The following is a 16,139-nucleotide window of genomic DNA, read 5'->3' on the forward strand; positions in this document are numbered from 1 at the left end:
TAAATCGGCATTTGAGGAATGTATATTGGATCTACTCAGGATAGCTTTGTCTGGCGTTAACATTTATGTGATGACTTGAAAGCAGTGGCGGTTCTACACCAAATTTAGCAGAGGGGCCAGGGTGGGGCCAGAGTTTATTCATGGGGGCACAGAACAAAAGATTGGGGTAAAAAAAAAAAACTAAACGGGTCAATATTTCATCATTTAATATATTAAGTGAGCCAAAGAGCCAGTTGTGGCTCTGGAACTGCAGGTTGCAGACCCCTGATCCTGTCTCAATATCTGGAGCTAAATGTGAAACAGCTAAAATTTTCAAATTATTGTTAGAGTAAAACTGGAAAAGTAAAAAAATACAATCGGTCCAAGTGACCAATCAGTTACCAGTATTTTTGTCAGCATATATCATTGTAAGAAATTAATCTAAAATCATGTCTTTAGTACAGGGGCCATAACGAGGCTCAGGGCCAGTTCTACAGGGGCACTGGCCCCTGTGGGCCCCCGTCTATAACCGCCCCTGTTTGAAAGAATTAGGCGAGACAAAACACCATTTTTTTGTTATACAATGAAAACATGGAATTCTTCTTTTAATTTAGACAGGACTTTAATGATCATTTTCCCACGTGTGTATACAAAGCAGTTTGTACAGATTAGGGAGCCAAGTTAAAACAATGTTACAATTTTTAGTACCTAGAAAGTGCAAAAAGGACATTTAAAAGACACTGAAATAAAAATCATGCTGTACATTTTTTATATATATATATATTTATATATATTGTATTCATAAATAATCACAGATATACACACATCCATTTAGGTGACACTCACAGAGGATGCAGCTAAGACACAAAATAGCATTTCTGATTATTATTTAAGTCCAATATCATTGGTTCCCATTGAGACTGTTGAGGTTGGTCATGTGGAATGCTGCGTAAGTCGGTTTTGGGGGACGAATGGCTTCAGTAATGACGGATCTAGCTCTATTGTTGACGCGACTGGCATAAAAGGCACTCCGTTTGTTGCAGTCATGGAGCAGCTCAAACAGTGGTCCTTTGTGAGAATGATAAACATGCATTCAGAAAACAATTTAAGCACCTTTTACAGAAATCTCAAGAAAGGACGCCGTTTGGTCTTTGCACTCCCCCAAGCTGTGACATTTAAATAATAAAGTAGATAAAAAGTAATCGCAGGCGAAGTAAAAGGGGCCGAGGCAAAAATATGGTGCAAAAAAAAAAAAAACCCAGCAGTTTCATCGGTAGCTGCTTCATACTGCCGAGTAAATAATCTTCACCAATATCAGTCATAGTGAGCAGAAAATAAAGATATGAAAATATGACAGGACTCTCTGGGCAACGACGGAAGCATCGACGGGTCAAACTAGTGAGACGCTGACCCGGTCAGAGCAGAAGGAAGACTGGAACCAGACGGAGGAAGAGACGACCGACAGGCTCGCCACGAAGGACCGGTATTGCTGCTAACACTGACATCTCAGAAAGCCCTTGTGGATTTCTTCTCTCTCACAAGCATGCGAACAGTCACAGTCGGAGGAAATCCAACGCACACGCCACGCAGGAGTCTTCAGGAGGATAAATCCGATATGAAAAGAATGCTACTCATAAATAAAACACAGTTTCAAGTAACTCAAAAACATTCAGCCGCTTTTTTTTTTTTTTTTTTCCTGTGTTAAATCTTCAGATGGAAGCTTGCTGTGCGATAATGTAGTGTTTAGTGACACGTACAAAACAAAACACGCCTGCTGATTAATCTCTCTAGCGTCGACTAGCGTATGTCTCGGATTATCAGAAAACACAACAAACTTAAGAAGAAAAAAAAAAAACATAACATGCTTGTATGTGGATACTTTTTTTTTTTTTATAGTGCTGGGCACGTTTACCCGCTTCAGATGTATAAAAAGCCTCAAACGTCTTAGTTTCTCATTGCTGTAGCATATGTTCAGGGTAAGATACATTTATTTAGTGTAGATATGGCATCCCAGCACAGGCCCACAGCATCATAGATATATGCCTTTAAAAACTGTGGGCAAGAGTCGCCTTTCCCACATATTCATCTTTTCAGCTTATTCAAGAGGACATTTTCTAACAGAATCACCAGCTGTACAAGTACTGGCAGCCAAAGTATTTATAAGTATAAATAAAAGTTACTTAAATTTGGAGCCAATCCTGCCCATATCTACACCCAGAGAAACAATTAAAATGCTTAAACCAGGCTCCATGAGGTTATTTATCCAAATTATTCAATTCTGCTAAGCTCAATGTTAGAGAACTGCAGAAAGGTTACGTACGTAGAGGTCACCAAGTCTCTACATCAACCATCAGAGGCTATAAACGCGGAGTTTGCTATACTCTAAGGATAAATACGCAATAAAGTACCTTATGCCCACCTTTAAGCACAACGTGGCACGTGTAATGCTGTGGGCCGAATGCTTTTCCAAAAGCCAGAGAAAACCTTTTCGAGGGCAAGGCATTGTGGGCTCTTAACTCTACTGCATGTTTTCTTCTCTTTGCTGTTTTTAACGGAGCTAAGAGAAACCGTCTTCTGTGTCACAGATGTTTAAACCCCAGGGAAGCTGCAAGTAAGTGGATCGCTAATCAGAAAGCCCCTGGATGCTGATCCCCTCCAAAAGGTAACCTCCAATCAACGAATGCTTCAGTGCCTTCATTTTAAAAGGTATTTTCAGGAGTACCACTAATTGCCACTCGGGATTTTGATAAAACTAGGATTTCTGATTATTCTCCCTCTGTTGAATCAGTGTATGAAAACACTGCAGTTGCTTCTGGCCTAACAGAGAATATTCCTGCTGTTGGGTACGGTGGGGGATCCGTGATGCTGTGGGCCTGTTTGTCTTTGAAAGGCCTTAGAAAGTACCAGAACACGTGGAAACAAAAATCAGGTCCTTCAGCAGGATAACAATCAATAACATAAGGCCAAATCAACACTGAATAAATAACTCTACTCAAACTGAGGATTTCTCCCCACAAAGTTTTTCAATTTGTTACTGCAATAAATGATGATTTAAGCATCTTTTCATACATCTTTGCAGGTGTGCCAACAATTGTATCTCTCTGTATACAAACGCACAGGAAAAAGGCATAGAGTTTCGTTTTGTCGAGGGCCGTTCTTACTGCGTACGGCTGCCTGGTGGCAGCTTCGACATAAACACACCCACCGGTCTAACTCAAAATAAAGGTCACTTGAAACTAGATTTTAAAACAATGGCGATATGCTTCTCACGCACACACACACACACATGCGCACTTGTTTAAAAAGAGGAGGAATGAAGAGGGAATGGGTAGTGTCTGGGGAGTAGAGGTGGGGGGGTTTCCTGCAAAGGGACCCCAGCGCCAGCGCTTTGACGGTCAATCCGAGGCAGGAGCAAACCAAGAGAGGATGGGCACGCACCCGATCACCTGCTCAGCTTGGGGGAAAGAAACGCGAGTCTCTGAAAATGAAGCGGGATGGGAAGGGTAACGGGAAGCGCAGGACTGGTCTGGGATCAGGCGCTCTCCTGCTGGGGGTTGTACTCCGTCTCTGCGGAGATCTGAGTACGCCGCTTGCCGGAGCCCCACAGCTTTCGCGTGATCTGGCTCGATCGCATCTGGGAAGAGTGGAGGGAGAGGAAAAAAGAAGATGGAGAGAGAGGGGGAGTTGGGGGAGAGTGTGGGGAGAAAAGTGTGAAGTCAAAGGAAACAAAAGGAGGAGGGAAAGGAGGGATGTGATTCATGATTGGAGCTTGATTGACTTGTGAGGTAACAAAGGAAAACAATCAAGGCTAGATTCACTTCAGTCAATCTAAGCAAAAAAAAAAAATGAGGGAAAGCGAGAAGGTGGGAATGATTGAAACTAAGCTCCCACATGTCTACTAACTATTTGGCACAAGACGATCGTTATTAGTTCTTATGGCTTTAGTTTGCAGGAGTTTCACAGCATATTTCAGATTTCTCTAAGGTTTAGAAGTCAATCTCCAAACTGGACGCACAGGAAGTAGTTTGGACCGCATCTGGCTCAGACATCGGTGCGTTTGCTACCGAGGGAGACGACCGTCCCTGAGGAGGAGAGGCTACATGCTAGGGTCTCTGTGGGCTGGAGGCGGGGCTGAACACCAGCTGGTCCCGCTGGTGGAGGAGGCGCGTCGGCGAGCGAGCCCGGAGCGGGGCCAGCAGCGGCGAGGCCATGAGCGGCGAGCCCTCCAGGCTCTGAGCGATGTAGTTCCGCAGTGAGTTCTTTACCTCCGCCGGCTTGCCCACGCCGACGATGATCAGCTTGCCGTCGTCCAGGCCCACCAGCACGTGGCTCTGCTCCTTGGTGACGGAGACGCTGCGGACGGGCACCCGCATGGCCATGGGCTCGGCGCTGAGGGACAGGCTGCAGGGGAGGAACAGCGCGGCATGATGGGACCCACGCTGAGGTTAGAATATGATGGAAGACGACGGCGGCTGGGTTGCTCACCTGTAGAGATCCCGGATGCACAGGTAGCCCTGCTCGCTGCCCATGACGACATACTCCCCTGAAACACACATGTCCGTCACCTGCTCCTTCAGCCGCTCGCTGCAGAGGTGCTTCCCGTTTACAGAGTACAGGTGCAGCGTGTTCTTGTCCTGGAAAGGAAGCAAAGACACGCGTCACGCCGCGCTTCACGCATCTTTGGCGCCGCACGCTGGTGAACGGGGGACGGCCCGGCGCGTTTACTTTGAGCGAGGCCTTGCCCTCCAGACACGTGTGGACCAGCAGGTGACCCTCCCAGGACACGGCCAGGTGGAGGACGGACAGCGGCAGGGAGCTGTCACACGGGGGCCGCAGGCAGCGCATGTACTGACCTCGGCGGACGGTGTGGATGATGACCGTGCCGTCCTGGAGGCAAAAAGGAGCAGCACACGAAACACATGACGCAATCAGCATTTTTCAGGGTGTTTTTTTTTTTTTTTGCTAAGGCTGCAGGACGGATGCATGATGATAGATGGACCATAATGCTGCAGAGAGTCTGTAGAGGGAGCTCAAGCTTTGACTGAAAACCGATGAATCAAGTCAGGTTCCTAATATGGTCATCTTCCTTTTTATATCCCCAATAACTAATAATAGATTTGGTTCTTGATTGTTGATTATTCTTCCTCTAATTCTTATCTGTAGAACTAAATGAGGCCTTAATTAAAAAAAATGATACCAGAAATCTCCATTTATGAGACAGAAATTAATCTATAGACACATAAGGAACTCATCTTTCAGACTAAATTATGAGGTCTATGACTCTAAAATAATTGAACTCAGCTTAATCATGCTGCAATAGGTTGTGCACTGCAAAAACGGAACTAAAAATAAGTAAAATGTTCTTAAAATTTGTGTATTTTTCCTTGATTTGAGCAGGTAAATAAGATGATCTGCCAATAGAAGAAGATTTCTGCACTTAAAATAGGAACAATTTACCTCCATCATCTTATCTCAAGAGTAGTATACCTAATTATCTTATTTTAGGGGTCAAAATACTCATTCCATTGGCAGATAATCTTATTTATCTGCTCAAATCTAGGACAAAAACACTACTTTTAAGAACATTTCTACTTATTCTTACATCCGTTTTTGCAGTGTGATACTCAGCCTGCGTACCAATAATACGCCGTATTTGCTGAATCACATCACACCACTAGTTTGGCAGCACCACAAAAGTAACGGAGGTCTTACTCTTGATCCAGACACAGCCATATCCAGCTCCGTGCTGATGGCCACGCTGACCACCTCATCCGTGTGCCCATACAGCACCTGGATAGGTTTGGGAGACAGACCAACAGGAGCTCCACCCTTTTACAAAGAAGAAGAAAAAAAAAAAAAAAAAGCCCAATATGAACAAACTTTTACCATGTGAACCGTATCGTTTTTATTCTTGTATGCAAGTAAGACCCCTGGCTGCTCCGACCTGCTGCAGAACCTGCCACACCATGCAGGTTGTGTCTCTGGAGCCAGAGATCAGGTGGATGCCGCAGTGGTCTGTTGATAAGCAGGTCACCACATCTGATGGATAAAAAAAAAAAAAATATCACAAACAAAACATTAAAGAAGACTCAAGGCAAAAAAGAAACACACACTACTGTATTTTTCAGACCTAAGGCGCACCAGATTACAATGAGCATTAAATATTCTTCCCAAGTGCTTAATATCACTCTGCACTGCAAAAAGAGAACTAAAAGTAAGTAACATTTTCTTGAAATTAGTGTGTTTTTCGTTGATTTAAGTAAATAAGACTATTTGCCAATGTAATAAGATTTTTGCACTTACGAAAATTAGAGCAATTCATCTCCGTCAACTGCATGATATCCAATTATCTTATTTTAGGGGTAAAAATACTCATTCCATTGGCAAATTATTTAGCTGCTCAAATCAAGGAAAAATAAACTGATTTCAAGATAATTCTACTTACTTTTAGTTCCCTTTTTGCAGTGCATCCCACTGCCTAACATGAACGCACTTCTAGTTGGTCGGTCAGTCGGTCGAGGCAGATGACCGTTCATACTGAGCCCGGTTCTGCTGGTGGTTTTTCTTTCCACTGTCGCTCCATGCTTGCTCAGTATGAGGGATTGCAGCAAAGCCATGTACAATGCAGACGACTCTTCCTGTGGCTCTACGCTTCTCCAGGAGTGAATGCTGCTTGTCGGGACTTTGATGCAATCAACTGGTTTCCCTTATATAGGAAATTTTTGACCAATCTGTATAATCTGATTGATTTTGACTTTGTAAGGTGCCTCAAGATGACATGTTTCATGAATTGGCGCTATATAAATAAAAGTGAATTGAATAGTTTAGACATTATAGTCAGGCAGTCTGGTAGACAGCTCAGGGGTCCGATCAGGTAGTGACACAGTGTACCGTAATACTCCGGATATCCATTGAGTGGAGCGGCTTTGTTGCTAACCAGTCGTATTTACACCTTATAACAGATGTTTGAGCGCATTGTCCCACATAAAATCGCTCCGTAAGCACAACTTTAATCATATATACGGCGCACCATCAATTTCTGAGAAAATTTAAGGATTTTAAGTGCGCCCTACAGTCTGAATAAATAAGGTAATGGTTTCACACAGCTGCTCTACCCATGTGTCGGATGTGCTGCCCCACGGTCTTGCCCTTGACCAGCGAGGTGACCCGAAGGCTGTTGTCCCAGTGTCCACCGCTGAAGAGCAGCTTCCCGTCGTGGGAGACGACAAACAGACCTGCTGCTAGGTCCACGCCGGGGGCGAAGGGCCCGGACAGGAGACGCTGGGTTCTAGAGGAAGATTTAAAAAGAGAAAAGAAAAAGATGACGACATTAGCAGGATTTGATTCTCCACAGGAGACCGTGGTTACTGTCTAAAACACAGCTCTAGGCGTAAGAGGAGCAGCATTCTCACTTGGCATTGGACACGGTGGGGTCCTTGATGAAGGTGAAGTAGTTGGAGATGTTCTTATTGTAAGGCAGCCACCCATGGGTCCCCACCAGGCAGTTCTGACTCACCGTCACCTGGAGGTGCCACAAAAAAAAAAAAAAAAAAAAAAAAAAAATCACTTTTTATGTCAGCATGACTGAGTCATTACAAAAAAAAAAAAAACTACTTATAACTCAGAACCTTTATCATTTAAAATGCATTTTATGTAAGAGACAAACACAAAGTAGTGGAAGGAAAACGAGGCAGAAAGTGGAAGAATCAAGGCAAAGCGTCCGGGCTCACCATCGTGTCGGGGCTTCCCTGGGTGATAAATGAATGGGACTGGTTCTTTGGCACGACGGCTTTAACCAGCGGCACGTTGTCACTGATGCCCTGCAGCGTGTGGGGCCAGACGTTGGACGTGTGAGAAAAGCTCTTTTAATCATCGTTACTGGGGGGAAGGACAGGGGATTGGAAATACCTCAACAAAGAAGGACTTGAGATCGCTGAGGTGTTCGAACATGTTGAGAGGACTGGAGTCCTGCTGAGCCTTCCTCTTCTCCACCTCCTCCTGAGACAGGCGGACCGGATGCGGCTCCTAAAGCCCGAAACACAGACCGGATGAGACTCATCAGCGAGGACACTGCAGGTCCCTGCATTTGTTTCAATGGATTGCAGACATTGGGCGTCGGGAGACGGTCTTCACCTTAAGCAACTGGCAGGGGGTCTGACCAAAGTTGCTGATCATGCCTTCGACGGCCTTTCGCTCCTTTTCGTCAGTGATTGCGTCCAGGTCCACAGCCCCTGCAAGCACAAAAAGCTTCAAATAAATACAGCTGATCACACCAGAAGTCCTACTGAAACCATCTGGAGAAAACTATTTAAATGGATCCTAAACCTTTTTTTTGTTTTGCAAATTCAACACTTTTCCACACCGACTTTAAAGAGCGCTCAGTCCCGACCGGATGGAGGGACAGACGGTGCTTTACCTTCGTAAGTGCAGTAGTAAAAGACGTTGAGAGCCTCCACGGCTGCGGGGCCCCTCTGTTTGTAGCCGAAGATCAGATCGATCCACTCGTGGAGGTGGGCTGAGACGTGTTCTGATTCCTGTTGCAGAAAACGCGCATGAACATCTGTCTGCAGCTGGGCTACACCAGCGAGAGTTCAACCGGGCCTCACCAGAGCTTTGCGGTGCTTGTAGATGAAGTCCTCCGGGGATTTGGCCCATTTAGGCAGAACGACATCAGTTACCCTCTCCTTAGAGAGCTGCAGGCGGCCCAGATCAAAATCTGACGAGGGTGGTAAAAAAAAAAAAAACAGGTTAAATAAAGAATATAAAAAGGGAGGAATTTAGCAAATATTCACAACGTTCCTCACCGTTTTGGTTCTCCAGAAATTCAGGGAAGTAGAAGAACTCCGGGATGAGCTCCTTGACGTCGTTGGGGTTGTCCATGAGGGTCTGCCACGTCGCTGGGATGGAGTGGAACTGGCGGTCGGCGCAGTCGAACCTGCCGTGAGACGGCGTGCTGCTGTCAATGCGCTGAAGCGTCGGCGGGGGGGGAAAAGAGCGCGGACAAAACGAAGCGTCCTCACCTTCCGCTCTGCAGCTGGATGTGCAGGGAGGTGAAGGGCTCCACTCGGACCATGTAGTGCATCACTCCGGCGGCGTTGGAGTAGTGGGTGCCGTAATGGAATCGGTCTATAGTGCCTGTTGGGTCCTCAAAGCTTTCGTACCTGGGGAGCACACGGTGAGGGGCCCGACTTTACAACTCTACCGCTTCATGGTTCTGAGGATGATACTCAGGAGGAAAATGAAGAGTACTTCTCTCTGACTGCTTTGGCGTTGCGCTCGTTCTGCACCGCCACCGGCTTGGACAGGTCCCTGAATACTCGCGGGTCAGAGAGGTCCAGCTCTTCTGAACTGTAGTCGGCTAGAATCCAGGGAAACTGGACAAACACGCACATAAAAAAACAAACCCTCAGATATCAACCATCCTGCTGCCTGCCACGTGTTCAGCACTGGACATACCACTGGGTATTGGGAGAGGTCGTTGTACGTTCTGCCTGCGATCGTGTTGAGCTGCATCAAGTAGTCAAAGTTGGAAATGTCTCGGTTCACCCATTTCTGCAGCGGAATGAAAATTAAGAAAAATTAAAGAACAGTAAATGAGTCTTGCAAAGTGTTTTATGTGATTCTGATTGAGTTACTAGCCGTGGCGTCTCTGATAAGTTGGGCAGAAAAACTCAACACCTACTAGCAACGACCAATTTTTATGTGATGCATACAACCTGACTGATCAATTTTAAACAGATAAATTAGCAAAAAACAACGCTAGAAAATCCATTTTATATAAGCTTAATATAATTTAGGTATTTTGATTGGACGATCTGAGCTTGGGGCCCTAATATTTGTGCCCCATGGCCGTCCACTGAGAGCGTGTTAGCATGCGCGCCGCAATTTCAGATGTTCATTATCTAAACAAACGTTGGTGGGCTGGCCCCAATATCAAGGCGCCGCAAGAGGATTTAGTCTTTTAAGCTTGTCAGTTTTCTGGCAGACTTAGATATATAGACACAAATGTCTCTAACAGAATTTTATTTTTACAATATTACTCTATAAAGAACGATCCTGTCCCACTGATTATCACGAACACAGAGCGCCACGGCGACATCTGGTGGGGCCCGCAGTGGCCCCAAATGCAGAGACACCAGGTTACTAGTGAAGCAGGACAAATGATTGTGAACATATCGGTCGGTGTGTGCAGTATTCATATCGCCAAGGACGGTTTGGAGTGCAATGAATATAGGCTAACACGATCCAAGTGTTACAAACTTAAACTTTACGTGTTGATGTAATGCGTAGCCTGTTGGACAGAGTCTGCCAAAGTGTTAACGGTCACAGAGGGGGTGAAAGCGAGAGAAGAATGTTTCTCTAATATTGTGCAGCCTTACATGATGGTACAGCTTTGTTTATTAGATTAGACATTTATCATTTTGTTAATTCTTATCTCACTTCCTAATTACATGAGTTATCTGTCAGGTTAGAAGTACTTTTCTCCATAAAAAAAAAGTACTTCTGGCTCTAAGCCTCTCTGTTCAGCTGTATCTCTTTTCTGAATGGTGCCATTAACTTGTGTACGTCTTTTTTTCTAGGCAAAGACGGTTCTTGTTGCCGAGCTGTTCCGGCTCTAGCTGCAGCCGTTTCCTGGAGAAACCTATTGACAGTGCTGCCATTAACACGACGTAATCTTTTGTTTTCTTTCAATAGAATGCACTTCAGGCCCAGCGCCTCTTTATATGGTTTACATCTCTTTCCTGAACTGGACTACGTGGAATTCCTCTAAATGTGCTGATATGTTTAGACTGTACCTATATTGCTGTACTAGAGGATAAGAAGTGAATCTGTTGCAAAAAGGGTGGCATATAAAATGAGAAAAAAACACATTGAACTGAAATGGACTGTCTTTTAACCTGTGTGAGTCCAGAGGCTTTCAGGAGCTCCTGAGGTGAACGGGTCCCATAAAGGCTGAGCGATCGCAGCAGCAGCATGCGGCTGTAGACTTTGTTCCTCACCTGGTAATAATAATAATAAAAAAAAAACCAACTTCAATAAGATTAAAAAGAAAAGGACCAGTACACCCGTCCTGACTATAATAGCTTATTACCTCCTTTTTGAAGTTAAGGAAATAATTGGTCTGGTCAATGAGGAAGATTTCAAGGGCTGAGCGACGCAGGTTATATCGCCGCAGGTGGACCTCCCGGATCTGTGAAAGGGGCCATTTGAAGTCATGGCCCACTCCTTTAACAAAAAAAAAAAGGAAAAATAAGACAAAAATTGGAAGATTAAGGCAATACGGTAATTAGTTTTATCATATACAGCCTCCTTACCCTCCTCCTTCTCCTGGCTGCTGTCATAGAAGTAGATGTGATGAGTGGTGAGCTCCAGGCGGCCTGGGACAACGTCCACCACCGTCACCAGCTCACAGTCCTCCAACAACACCATTTTCTCCTTTTGACCCACCTCCTCTGCTTCAGCCCTGCAGCACACAGCGGAAGAACAGGAGACCGTTACAAAAAAAGACCATTTGCTTTTTACTAAACGTTGTGATTCAGAAAATTGTTAGGCTATTCATCTGACGGGTTGCTGGCGGCCGCAGGGTCGTCCTCCGGCAGCTCCAGGATGTCGTCTTCCAGGTCGCTGACTTTGACTTGCTTCACAGCCTCCAGCAGCAGAGACTCGGGATTCACACGCTGCTGTTGGACACCTGAGTGGGTGAGAGAGAAACGATGGGATGAAACCTGAGGAGTGCATCCGGACAGGGCGCAGAGACGAATGTAACATGACAAAAATAAAAAACACGCTTGTTGAGGACAATAATAGAAATAGACCCTTAAGAGATCATAACAGTTTCAGTTATAGAGGAAATTTAGAGGACGCTGTCGTACCCAGGTTGTCTCTCAGAGCACTGGCCTCCCGGTGAGGGTCAAAGTTGTAATTGCGCACGAGCTTCAGCCTCATTCTGGAGAAGTTCTCTGCGCTGGACACTCTCCAGTGCATCTCATCTTGTTGTCTGTTGGAATAAAGTTCAGAAATGCCCTCATGATATTCTCGAAAGGCAACTTTTGTCTACAGGTTTAGCTAAAAGCTTTGGCAATCACAGAAACTGTGCGTTTTGAAAACTGTGCTGATACAGCTCACACGGGCAGAGAGAGCGAGACTTTCAGCAGATAACAGGAAGGCCAGGCAGAGTTCAGAAACGCTGCTCTCTTTCCTTTTTGAGATTTTAATCTCTGTCTCTCATGGAGCATGCCGGACTGGGAAATACTCACAGGCTTTTGGAAACCTCAGAGTCAAGTCTTTCACAAATGCTAGCCCCACTACCTGCGCTAAAAGCCAATATATGCTCAATCGTCAATATTTGCTATGCCGTTTCAAATGCTAGATAGCTAATATGACCAATGTTGGCTCAAAATGGTCTTTTTCAAAAACATTCTCAGATCTTACTTAGCAGGACCCCTACTCTGACATAAAACATAATATACAGCTCATAAAAAAAATAATTTGTCTTTTTCCATGTAATCGGGTTAAATTAGTTGTATCTAAACTAAGTAATCTAAAAGAAAGTATTTTTGTAATTACTGGTGTAGCCTCAGTGTTCACGCGTGATGTTGCTCACAGAGGTCCAGCGAAAAATTAGGGGGAAGATTAGACGTTAAGTTTGTGTGACCAATCGGTTGCAGGTTTTTAGAGCGTAAAAAATAAAAAGACTAACAACAGCATCGCCACCCTGAGTTCGCCCACCATGACAGATTTGAAAACAATAGCACAGGGAGAGTTCCAGCACAGATTTTATGCGTACTGCTGACGTCATGCTCTGCCAGCCTTATTCCTGAAAAACTCATTTGTAACTCCTCATTGCCCAGAGGTAGTGTTTGGAGGATGGAAATGACTGATGAAAGAGGCTAACATATGCCACGCTTAATGCTAACACATGCTAGTTTACCAATACATGATAGATCAATAACATGTGCTATGTAGGACTGCCAACATACCCTATATTAATTCCTAACATCTACTCTAGATGCTAGCAGTTTAATCATTCTGTAATTAGTATTTGTTTTAAAAATTTACTCAAATCAAGTTTCAAAATAACTACACTCCCACGTTAGCAACAGGCTGTGACCTCACTTTAGCTCTGAATATACAGGACTGTCTCAGAAAATTAGAATATTGTGATAAAGTTCTTTATTTTCTGTAATGCAATTAAAAAACATGAAATGTCATACATTCTGGATTCATTACAAATCAACTGAAATATCGCAAGCCTTTTATTGTTTTAATATCGCTGATTATGGCTTACAGCTTAAGAAACCCAAATATCCTATCTCAAAATATTAGAATATCGTGAAAAAGTATACTAGTAGGCTATTCAACTAATCACTTGAATCGTCTAATTAACTCGAAACACTGCAGGGTTTCCTGAGCCTTGAAAACACTCAGCTTGGTTCAGTAAACTAAATCACAAGTATGGTAGTGGTTAAGAGACGACATCAGATTCTCACAGTAACTGGTGTACTGACCATGGCATTACTGTCCTTGATTGGCCTGCCAATTCCCCTGACCTGAACCCCATAGAGAATTTGTGGGGTATTGTGAAGAAGAAGCTGAAAGACACCAGAGCCAACAATGCAAATGAGCTAAAGGCCGCTATTGAAGCATCCTGGGCATCCATAACACCTCAGCAATGCCACAGGCTGATTGCCTCCATGCCACGCCGCATTGATGCAGTAATCTGTGCAAAAGGATTCCCAACCAAGTACTGAGTGCATTAATGGACATTTTCAAATGTTTGATTTAGTTTTGCTGTTATAATTTTTTTTTTTTTTTACTTGGTCTGAGGAAATATTCTAATATTTTGAGATAGGATTTTTGAGTTTTCTTCAGCTGTAAGCCATAATCAGCGATATTAAAACAATAAAAGGCTTGTGATATTTCAGTTGAATTGTAATGAATCCAGAATGTATGACATTTCATGTTTTTTAATTGCATTACAGAAATTAGATTTTCTGAGACAGGACCGTCTCAGAAAATCTAATTTTCTGAGACAGTCCTGTAAGCAAATGATTGATCAAGGTAGGAAAAGTACAAAACATGTTTAGTGCTCTTCTTATTTCGGCCTATATGATCTTAATTAAATGGAAATCGGAATCAGCCAATAAAACCTCACGTCAATTGCTGAACAAAAGCCAGAGATCAGAAACAAGCACATAACTCTGGTTGGTGTTACCCTGAAAAGCAGCTCATATAATGGAGCAATAAGGAGGAAAAAAAAAAATCAGGGGCTAACACACCTGTCGGCCCACGGACCCCTTTCGCACACCAGACCCCGTCGCGCCGCCTTCCACTGCCTGAGGGTGGCGTTGTTCTGGCTGTGCTGCTGCTTCAACATGTTGTTGTAGCGCAGGTTCTCCTGCCGGCTGCGGCGGGAGAACGGCTCCACAAAGTGTTCCTGGCACGGAGAAAGAGAGCCGCTGAGTTTGTGAGCGGGACCGAGTGGTTCCTACCGTGTCGCTGGGCGGTCGGCTCACCTGGAAGCGGATCTTACTCTCGCCCCTCTCCCTTTCCCTCTTGTGCAAGCTGACCATGAAGGCTTCGTAGCACTCCTTCCAGTACAGAGCCATGGTTTCGTGACCCTGACTGAACATCTCGATTTCATACTGCTTCATGTATGGAATGATCTGGAACAGTTAAAAATGTAGATTTTCGTTTATTTCACAAGACATAACATCGTCAGCGACAGAGAATCTGAACGTCGTACATATTTGTCGAGGTAGACGCGCCACTCGGGCGAGTTGCAATACAGCTTGAAGTCTTCAAAGAAAGACGGGCTTCCGTTGGTGTCGGGCAGCTGAGGCAGGTGCAACTCCATGTAGAGGAGGCGGTGGACTTTGGAGAGCAGCGTCCGCAGCACGGGGACCAGGAAAGTGTAGGTCTCCTCGCTCTGCTCCTGGATGGAGCGCCGCAGGATCCCCTCCAACTTCCCCAGCAGGTAGCAGGCCTCGTCCTGGTTGGACACCTCTTTGGTTTGCAGGATGCCGTTGAGCTTGGCCGAGGCCATAGCACACACCTGAGAAAGACGCGTTAAATTGCTGTTTGGGAAAACCCTTTACACAAAATACGAAGGAAAAAAAAACTCACTTCAGTGTCCTCCTGGGCCATGAAGCCCATCAGGAGTCTCAGTCCTACTTGGGAGAGCTGTAACCACTGGGTTCCAGCGGAGTACCACACCATGAGGCAGTCCATCAGCGTCACGGTCTCTTCTAGCACCTGGTCTGTCCACAGCGCCGGGTTGACCAGACCCTCCGCCTGGAGGAAGTCCTGCACGATGTGCAGCAGGCGCACCGCGTTCTCGGTGTGTTGCGGCAGCGAAGCGGCCGAGGCCTCCCGGTTGTCCGCCACAGCCAGCTCTAGCATGCGCTCAAATAGGCTGGAGAACAAAAAAAAAAAAAACAGTTGGGAGAGATTTTCCAATCGAAAAGTATTCAGTCTGGGTTTTCCTGGACATGGGTGCTGACCTGAGCTTGATCTGGTCGACGGGAAGCAGCAGCTCGTTGGCGGTCCCCAGTTTGGTGAGGGCTGAGAAGACCTGGCCCCGTTCCAGCCAGGCGGCGTCATCGGAGCCCTCGACTCCTCGCCACATCACACTCAGGACGATCTCCAGCAGCATGCTGCACAGCTCCTCCTCTGCCCTCTAGAGGGCGATGTGACACAAACATGCATTTATTTTGCAGTACGTTGGTAAATGTTGCACAGCTACGGCGGGAAACGACGCCGAAGGCTTTAAAGCCCAGAATCCCACAGAGGGAACGGACGGGCGGTCTTCCCCTCCACCGGCAACCGGAGAGCTACTGAAATGCCCAAAGGGCGCAGATGAAAGGGGGACTCCCTGAGGAAGCGGAGACATTTCATTCACTGTGATGGAAGCTCCTGCTGTTTAGTCGCACTCCCTGAACTTTTTTCCACACGTTACGTTACAAACACAGCGCAGCAGAAGGACAAAGAAACCTTCTTTTTTTAAATGTTTTTACATTATATACATGCATAATCTGAACAGTGTGGTGAGTATTTGCATTCTGAGAAGGCCTCACAGGTTTCTTAGAAAAACAAACGGCGTCAGATTGATGCCTTTTGATGACGTCGTCACACTGGCACATTGAAGGTGTTATTTACCC

The 16,139-nt window shown here is 45.3% G+C and overlaps 1 protein-coding gene across 5 annotated transcripts in view; it reads right to left on the reverse strand.

Moving 5' to 3' along the window:
• Positions 1-582: 582 nt before the first annotated feature.
• Positions 583-16,139, reverse strand: part of nbeal1 (neurobeachin-like 1) — a 46,502-nt gene continuing 30,945 nt past the window's right edge. For 3 of the 5 annotated variants that reach the window (XM_021309518.2, XM_036127809.1, XM_021309517.2), the window contains 26 exons: positions 15,483-15,658; positions 15,106-15,394; positions 14,726-15,034; positions 14,496-14,645; positions 14,259-14,416; positions 11,853-11,977; positions 11,545-11,671; positions 11,295-11,443; positions 11,072-11,205; positions 10,878-10,979; positions 9,436-9,531; positions 9,229-9,353; positions 9,000-9,140; positions 8,784-8,914; positions 8,586-8,695; positions 8,396-8,513; positions 8,113-8,210; positions 7,888-8,004; positions 7,710-7,799; positions 7,392-7,501; positions 7,095-7,267; positions 5,924-6,018; positions 5,692-5,808; positions 4,705-4,866; positions 4,465-4,613; positions 583-4,380 (listed from right to left, as the gene is read on the reverse strand). In XM_021309518.2, coding sequence (XP_021165193.2) covers positions 4,083-4,380; positions 4,465-4,613; positions 4,705-4,866; positions 5,692-5,808; positions 5,924-6,018; positions 7,095-7,267; positions 7,392-7,501; positions 7,710-7,799; positions 7,888-8,004; positions 8,113-8,210; positions 8,396-8,513; positions 8,586-8,695; positions 8,784-8,914; positions 9,000-9,140; positions 9,229-9,353; positions 9,436-9,531; positions 10,878-10,979; positions 11,072-11,205; positions 11,295-11,443; positions 11,545-11,671; positions 11,853-11,977; positions 14,259-14,416; positions 14,496-14,645; positions 14,726-15,034; positions 15,106-15,394; positions 15,483-15,658 — 3,849 coding nt within the window. In that variant the 3' untranslated portion in view covers positions 583-4,082. The remainder of the gene's footprint in view (positions 4,381-4,464; positions 4,614-4,704; positions 4,867-5,691; positions 5,809-5,923; positions 6,019-7,094; positions 7,268-7,391; positions 7,502-7,709; positions 7,800-7,887; positions 8,005-8,112; positions 8,211-8,395; positions 8,514-8,585; positions 8,696-8,783; positions 8,915-8,999; positions 9,141-9,228; positions 9,354-9,435; positions 9,532-10,877; positions 10,980-11,071; positions 11,206-11,294; positions 11,444-11,544; positions 11,672-11,852; positions 11,978-14,258; positions 14,417-14,495; positions 14,646-14,725; positions 15,035-15,105; positions 15,395-15,482; positions 15,659-16,139) is intronic. The other 2 variants (XM_012850532.3, XM_012850531.3) reach the window with 1 other exon arrangement.

Source organism: Fundulus heteroclitus, chromosome 24 (genome assembly GCF_011125445.2).
Source record: "Fundulus heteroclitus isolate FHET01 chromosome 24, MU-UCD_Fhet_4.1, whole genome shotgun sequence".
NCBI classification, from domain to species: Eukaryota; Metazoa; Chordata; class Actinopteri; order Cyprinodontiformes; family Fundulidae; genus Fundulus; species Fundulus heteroclitus.